General features: G+C 39.5%; 1 protein-coding gene across 1 annotated transcript in view; it reads right to left on the reverse strand.

Moving 5' to 3' along the window:
* The window catches only part of CLASP1 (cytoplasmic linker associated protein 1), a gene marked incomplete in the record, with an annotated part of 276,864 nt that overhangs the window by 119,827 nt on the left and 148,160 nt on the right, over positions 1-8,877 (reverse strand). The window contains 2 exon segments of the mRNA XM_027768717.1: positions 6,925-6,945; positions 7,437-7,484. Of these exon segments, the coding sequence (XP_027624518.1) occupies positions 6,925-6,945; positions 7,437-7,484 (69 nt within the window).

Raw genomic sequence — 8,877 nt, forward strand, 5'->3', positions numbered from 1 at the left:
AAAATCTCTCTCAAAAAAAAAAAAAAAAACTCGGAAAACATAAAAAGATACACATTTAAGTTTTCCTCTATTCTTTGTCTTTTATTCACCTACTTACTACCTTTTCTCTCAGCCCCTCTGTTACCACTCCTAGTTTCAGTGTTATCCAGATTTCCTTTGTATACAGGAACAGATATAAAATCTTATTTTCTCCTATTTTTTTTTAAGATAGCATATTTACACATATTATTCTGCATTTTTCCTATTTTTACTTGATTTAATTAGAAATCGTTCTATAGTGAATTTGGGAGTTTTTTTGTTTGTTTTTGTTTTTTAGAATTACTTCATTTAACTATTTATTTATGCTTTATTGATTTATTTTTAATTTTGACCAGAGAGGGACAGTGAGAGAGAGAGAGAGAAACAAAGTAAGAAAGTCTGAGGATAAACAGAAGAAAAAAACAGAAATGGCTCCACATGTATGACATAGTATTCAACCTCATTCATAGGACAAGAAAAACTAAAATGGCATTAAGAATGCCGCTCATCACCTACTAGATTAGCAAAAATGTAAAAGTATAGTAACTCTCTGGTGTACAGGAAACGGGCACTCTCATTCATTGCTAAGGAAGCAAAAGTAAGAATAGCCCTTTAGAAGGCTACTTGGTAATACTTAACAAATACATATGCTTTAGAGCTCAACAATTTTTCTGTAATTTATCCTATCAGTGATATATGTAAGAGATGATTAATTACAGCATTGTTTATAATAGTAAAACACCGGAAACAACCCATTGTCTATCAACAGATGACTGGTTAAATAAGGTCCATCTATGCAGTGGAATGCAACATAGCAATAAGAAAGAACGAAGAGGGGCCTGGTGGCATGGTGGTTGAGGGTGCTGCACTACCACATGGCTGACTAAGGTTCAAGTTCCGAACTTTGCCGGTGTGCCCAAAATCCGAGAGGAGAATGGAGAAGGGATTACGGCAAGGACATCCCCCTGGGGGATGATTTTTCACCTTCTGTCTCTGTTTCTCCAGCGAATGCATGCACCCTGTAGCAAAAATCTCTCTAAAAATAAATAAATAAATATTTTAAAATAACTAAATAATTGCATTTTAATTTACAGAAGTTCCTTATGCTAATTTTGAACTATGAGCTTTTATTTGGCTGATTTAAACCTGGGAGAACCCTGAGAAAGTTTGAGAATGGCTTCATCTCTAGAAGTTCAATGTTTTTTAAATGCCCTGGGGAGCTGCAAATGCAGACCGTTTTAATCCTTCAGGCTGGGAGTTTCCCAGAAATCACAGAAAAACATGATGAAACCCCAATTTATATGCGTAGAGAATTCAGTTACAAATTATCAGAAAATCTGTTATTTTGTGTGTGTTTATTTTCATGCCAGGACAAAGTCAAGACAGAGACAGAGACGGTTTCAATCTGAAGGTAAGGAGTTGTTTTGTCTCTGTCCCCCCTCTCCAGGCACACATAGTCTACTGATCACGGTAGCGTAAAGCTGCCTTTTTCACCATAAGAGTGTGACTCACATTAATAACTCAGCCCTCAGGGCAACCTTAAAAATCAGTTCGCGCATTGTCACTTCAGTGTTTGAGCCTGTTGTTGGTTTTGAACTTTCCTTCCTTTTCCGGGAACCCAGTTATACGGTTTAAATGGCCTCCATACTGTTGTGTTCAGTTACTTATTTTTTGTTTGTTTCATTCCCATTTGGTTAAGTTGGCAATATTATTAGAAGTGCCTTTAAATGTTTTAAATTGAGGATATAAAATGTACTGTGGTCTTTTAGAAAAGCAAAATCTGCTCACTAAATGCAACAAACGGTAAAACCATACTTCAGATCTATACTAAAATCTATTAGGTGACAGAGACAAAGAGCAAGTAGATATGAAAGAAGAGAGAAAAAAGCACAAGAGAAATGAAAATAGAGAAAAAAAGCTGTACAACAGAAAAACAGTTCTGAAGGAAGGGAGAAAGATGCATGAACAAACGAAGAAACCAAACCAGAGAAAAGCAAACCCTAAGGAAAACAAGAACAGGAAGAGAAGTTGAAAGTCTTCAATTCTCGTGGGATCAAGACAAATATATTCATATATCGTAGCTTTTTGTACTGCTGCAAAGATTCTTTTTCAGTCACCTTGACAATCCTCTAGGAAAGACCTCAAGGATGGGAAATTAAACCTGTGTACCAGCATGGTTTTACGAGCATGGTTTCCCTCTTCAGGTCAGCCTATGGCAATTGAAAAACTAGACTGACTCATATTACTAGGGGTTTTTGGCCCCCCAACATGTTTCAAAAATGTCAATAAATTCCCAATTACTGATGATAAAAACTAAAAGGTTTTCTAGGTAAATCTCAATTCTCACCACATTGGGATACTATGGCAATCATATCTGTTCTATCAATACATCTCACTGTCAGGGGTCATAATTAAGTCAACTCCTACTCATACATAGTATTATTTTTGAAAGGATTTTTTTTGAGAGGTTTTTGCTATAGGGCGCGTGCGCTTGCCAGAAAGACAGAGAGAGACAGAAAGCGAGAAATCAACCCCCAGGGCAATGGCCACGCCATGATCTCTTCTTCTCCTTTCTCCTCTCGGGATCTTGGGCACGCACGCACACGCGCCTTGGCCTGAGTTTAAGCCACTGGGTCTGGGACTCGTACTGTGGTTGACTACATGGGAGTCCAGCAACATAGCCATTATTTTAACTGCTGGTCCCCCAATGCATAGCATTTTTGATGGAACCAAAATTTGGGCACTTACAATTTGGCTAACTACAACTATTTCCCCTCAAAGAATAATTTCCTTCATGTTTTTAAAGATAAATGTAAATAAAGCGTAACTCTCACTTCTACAATACACACATATTTGTCCCATTGTATAAAATGGCCAACTACTTAAAACTCAGAGTTCTTGAATAGATAACATCACCAAATGTCTTATTTCCCAATAAAACTGAGCCAAAGTCTAAGTTTTTTCCCAAAAAAGCAGGATGGCTTATTCAGTTTTTATTGTGTAATCTTAATTAAAATCACCAAAAGTTAAGTTGGCACAGCCTTTGACTACATCATAACAACATATAATTACCTAGTTACTAAACCTATCAATGAGTTGTCAATACCCATGGGCCATTTAAGCACTGTAAGTTTTCTTTTTGGGGGGAGAGGTGGTTTTCTATAGGGCACGTGCACTCACTAGACAGAAAGAGAGACAGAGACAGAAAGCAAGAAATCACCCCCCGCCCCAGGGGGATGGCCACGCTGCAATCCCTTCTCCTCCACTCTTCTCTCGGGATCTTGGGCATGCACGCACATGCGCCCGGCGTGAGTTTATACCACCGGATCCGGGACTCCAACTACGGTAGACTACATGGGAGTTCAGCATAGCCAGTACGCCAACTGCTGGTTCCAAGCACTGTAATTTTCATATGAAAGTGTTTTTTTGTTTGTTTTGAGAGGTTTTTGCTATAGGGCATGTGCGCTCACCAGAAAGAAAGACAGAAAGCGAGAAATCACCCCCAGGGGGGGATGGCCAAGCCCCAATCCCTTCTCCTCCATTCTCCTCTTGGGATCTTGGGCACGCACGCACATGCGCCCGGCATGAGTTTAAGTCACCGGGTCCAGGACTCGAACCGTGGTCGACTATGTGGGAGTCCAGCGACATAGTCATTACGCTAACTGCTGGTCCCTTCATATGAAAGTGTTTATCTTGGGGGAAGTAATGAATAAAAGTATGAGTACACTCACTTAGCATATGACATCTAGGCGCAGTAAACTTTCTCATGAGCAATGTAAGAGAATATAAATGCTTACTTCTTTCAAATTCCCAAAATTACTAACCAACATACTAAAAGATCACCTAGAAATACATTTTTTGTGGGGCTAGCAGGTGGCATGGTTATGGTGCTGGATTCCCACATGGCTGACTGCAGTTCACATCCTTGAACCTGGTGGCTTGCTTTACTTTCCCTTTCTCTTTCTCTCTTGTAAAATGAAAAAGTAATCATAATAAATGAAATAAAATAAATAATTATTTTTTTTAAAAAAAGGAAATACCTTTTCATCCAAAAGTTGAGTTTTTATTTCTTTACAAAAACTATTTTTCTAATTAGTCATAATTTTTTTTTTTTTATTTTGGAGAGCTTTTTGCCATAGGGCACATGAGCTCACCAGAAAGACAGAGAGAGACAAAGAGAAAGTGAGAAATCGCCCCCTAGGGGGGATGGCCAGGCCATGATCCCTTCTCCTCTAAGGATCTTGGGTACACATGCACATGCGCCCGGGACTCAAACCACAGCTGACTACTTGGGAGTCCAGCGACATAGCCATTACGCTAACCGCTGGTCCCTATTTAGTCATAAATATTAAACAGGTTCTTAATGTGTACAATAAATGATGTCAGAGGAATAGAATTTTTCACAATTGCTGTAATAATAAAAAGTTGCCAACATTTGAAACTATTACCTGAATTTTTAATTTAGAGTATCCAACTACTGATTCAAAATCCTATCTCTGCCTCATATTGATGAAACTACCTATCCTTTCTTGTCTTGGGAGTCAGACAGTAAAATATTTATCAGACAGCTTAACAAATTTTAAAAAGATCTATAATAATCCCAAATCAGGTTGGAAACTCATACTGATAAAATGATAACTGATTGTTGTGGCCTGTTCTTTTTTTTTATTAATTTTTTATAATTATTTATTTAATTTTATTCATTCATTCATTCATTCATTTTAATTTGACCAGAGAGAGACAGAGAGAGAGAGAGGGGGAGAGAGAGAGAGAAAGCCACCAGGTCCAAGACTTGAACCATGGTCGGCCATGTGGGAGTGTCCAGAACCTTAACCACCATGCCACCATGCCACCTGCTGGTCCCAGTTTTGGCCTGTTCTTAATAACTACAGGCGACTTTTCTCTACGTCGCGGGTTCTCCTCCCAAGTTTCACTACTGAAACAAACAGGACAATAAATCCTTCAAATGTTCAAATGTGCAGGTCTCCCAGGATGGAGTGTCTTGCCCTCTCTATTGCTGCCCAAGGCTCTGACTGGCTGGCGTTGCCACGGCCTGGGAGGCACTGGGACACAGACGCGCACACCCACTGTGCCCTTCAGTAAGGTTCTTTACTGCCTAATAATGAGGACTTCATAAAGTCAAGGGTTCATCTATCATCCCACCATTTCCCCTACCAGAAACAGAACCACAGAGAGAGAGACCTAGTCTCTTACAGAGTAATTGAGAGCACAATTCTGGCCTTGCTCAGGAATGTGAAATTGCTAAAAAGAAAAAAAAAATTAAATTCCCAGGGCAAGATAGAATAATAGGTTGATTTCAGTTCTGAAATATGGGCATATGAAATTAGGGAATTCTGGAAAAAAATCTATTAATCTCTCACATAATATTTTTGCTTTCCATTCACCCTTATTATTCTATTCCACTCCTCCACCTCCCTTCCAGCTAGGCTAAAGAACACTTAGGACTATTCTTTGGGAAGGAGAAACATGAAATAACTCCTATCAGCTAAACAAACACCGAAAGTCACCAACCAGCTCTGCAATCACACCAACGTCAGCTTTCTGTTACCACACACGAGGTCTCAGCAGGACAGAGGTTTCATGTCTGTCTTTGCATTTTGGTAATGTATTATTTCACAAAATTCTCCAGCTTTAGAATCTCCACTGAGATTGTTGGAAATCTGGATTCTTTGGTTCCTACAAAACTTAATCAGCATCTTCAGGGCAAAAGCCCAGGACTGTCTGTTCAGTAAGCATCCACATAACTCTTACAATGAAGTTGATGCAAGAAACCTTGATCATGGGACCAGGCTCATCTTAAGGAAATGTCTCCATTCCTATTTTTCACTTTATGAGTCCCTTGGAAAGCAGTACATGCATACAAGAACTGAACTGCATGAATCAAGGTAAACCCCAGCCCCACTGAACACGTTAGCCCTTTAGAGTGGCTAAATGAAATACCAGAAAATAAATGAATTGTTCTTAATTGTTAATTACCCTGAAGGGTGGTGGGTCTAAGTCACTATCTAAAACAGAGAAAATTCCTCTAAATTTCAATGATCCGAAGCCTTAGCATGCTTTCTATCTACAGATTTTACAAAGGGATAATACTGTCTAGCATATGCTAATCAAAGGCCCGCAAGACGGGAATAGCTGTGTCTAAAACTCAAAAGGCAATACAAAATTAGAAGGCGCTTCTTGAGAATAGCATTTTTATAAAGCTAGATCTGGATCCGCCTTATTGCTGTCACCATGCTGTACTTTTGGTGTGTAGTATGGGATACAGCACACATAAGACACTGAAAACAAGGACGGTGAGGGGATAAATGAGAGTAAACGAATGAGTGGGTACATGTTAGTGACTGACAAATTAAAATGGTGTCATATAATTCAGCAGTACCTTTAAGAGAGAGAAAAGTGTTTTTTAAAATGTCTTTAAATTACCTGGTATAGAAAACCCTTTATCACCTTTACCCTGAATAATCGACATTGACATTAATTTTCAAAACAGGAAAGGCAAATCTTGAGAGGCCCATGAAAGCACAAAAGGAAAGAAAGGAAACGAAACGAAAGCTAAGGTGGTGCTTTAGGAGACAGGCAGCCCATGAGGACAGCAGCATACAGAGGGACATCAATGCTCCTCCCCAGGGTGGGGACTTGGCGTCAAAAACCACACACAGCATATCTCAGTGCCAAAATCACAACAAAGACTCAACGAGAAAGGGCGAGAACTCAGGTAGAGGTCGGGCAAAAACCCAGTGGAGACAGAATGAAGAGAGGGGGGAACAACGTGCAACGTCTCATGCAGGGGCCTCAGTGGGAACAGTGGGCACTGGGCAACACTCGGTGAGAACAGAGGACCAGAAAAAGTGAGACACACCTCGATCACAGAAACAAACCGCTTACCCTCTGCTTTAGTGGTACCATCTTTAAGCAAATTAAAAAACAAGGGAAGGGATAACAGGGAACAGTTAGTAACATCCAAAAAATTAAAAAGCAGAATGTTATTAGCTACTAAAAAAGCAAAAGTACAGTTTAAAACAAAATTAAAAGAGAAACAAGTTCAACAGCAAAGCAGAGTCTGAAGCAAGTAAGTGTGCCTTCTACTGAAATTGGCTTAGCATAGTACACTGTGGCTTTGGCCTTTGGAAAACAACACACTAAAGGGCAACCCAGGGTAGTACCACGGTTGAAAGGGTGATTGTTGTTTTTTGTTTTAGCCATCCCTCAGCCTCTGAAGAGTTCCTTTTCCTGGGAAGAAAGTACTAGCAGAAGGGGGCGAGGAGGCACGGAGGAGAGAGTACATATTAAAACAATAAGAGCCACCCAAAGGGCAGAGGCAAGAAGCTCAGAGAAGCTCGCTCCAGCAAGGCCTATCCCACTACACGTCCAGCAGCGAAAGCTGTTGAGCAGGGTACCTGTGTCCAGGCCTACGTACTCCATGTCTTCCCTCATGTGTCTGGATTCTAGAAGTTCGGAAAAGGATCGTCAGCTTTAATGTTTTATTTTTGTACAGATGTCATGTGCTCACCTAAGTAACTGTAAACGAATCACAGGACTGTATTTCAGTGTTTAGGGTCTCGTTTGCTTGGGAACATCATGGGGATAGGAGAGGTAGACTTCTGAGGGAATAGGAAGATAATCTGTATACTCCCACCTTGTTCTTTGAAGAGGTAACCATGGGCTGAAAAATTATCCTCAGTGCTTCTGAAGACCAGCTCTATACAATCAGACCGAAAGACCTGGGGCCTTTATTCGCACTGGGGGAAGTCTATACGGTTAACGTTCAAATGTCCCAAATATGCACAGAAAAACAGACTGCTGAGTGCTTTTCACTCACATTTTCCAGCAAAACAATTATTAAGTATACATACTAAAGGTGGATTAAATGTACTGAAACACACATAGGTACTTAAAATTGAACTTAAATTAACAGAACTGCATTCACCACAGGAGGGAAGAGTTGTTACTTCTCCCTTGGTCAATGGTTACACATAAACATAACATCCTAACATCACACGCTAAAACTCCTGCGTAATGCTATAACAGTTAAAACAGTTAAGAAAAAAGAGAGGGTTTCTTCCCAATAGAAATGTATATATGAATGAGGTATTTCTGTAGAGAAAACAAGACTGACAAATGCTCTCAAACAGAAACCTTTCAAGTCAATAATGTTATCACAATGACACTTTCTTCTCCACTACAGGGAGCCCGTGTATGAAGGCCCTTCTAAAGTTTCATTTATCTTCATCATATATCTGAGTTTGATGGTGATTGTCACAGCTAATGTATGGGAAGGGAAAACAGAATTACAGACCCCAGGGCCGCTCAGGGTCACAGAGTTTAATAAACCGCAAAACCAGAAATCTTCTCTAGATGCAGTGCTTCTAAGGCCCCCAAACATTTCAGAGCATTAGCATTAGAAAGGGCTTTGAAAACTGTTTGTAAGCCATGTAAGTAACTGCCTCAGTATTTTATGAAGTTTAAACTTTATTCATTTCCTTAAAACCCAAAGTAAAGCCAATCCAGCTAAATCCCTAGATTATGGCTTTGAATGACTTGGTCTTACAAAAATAAAACGAAATAAATGATCGGTCCTACATACAGTAGGTGTTAAAAGAGTGTCTAGTGAAAAAAAAAAAAAAAAAGAGTAACTGTCAACAACTGCCTACCACTATGTCAGATATTTTAATTTTTGAAAATCATTAAAAAAAAAAAAAAAAGAGAAATCTCTTGCACAATCATTACAATAAGAGGAGGATCTTCCCCAGGTGACATCAAAGAACAACACTCCTTTATAAAGCAGTGGTTGTGTCATTAATGAGCTCAGCATACTCCTTAGAGTCCTTCTGTCACTCT

The sequence above is a fragment of the Tupaia chinensis genome, unplaced genomic scaffold, assembly GCF_000334495.1.
Source record: "Tupaia chinensis unplaced genomic scaffold, TupChi_1.0 Scaffold147282_1, whole genome shotgun sequence".
NCBI classification, from domain to species: domain Eukaryota; kingdom Metazoa; phylum Chordata; class Mammalia; order Scandentia; family Tupaiidae; genus Tupaia; species Tupaia belangeri.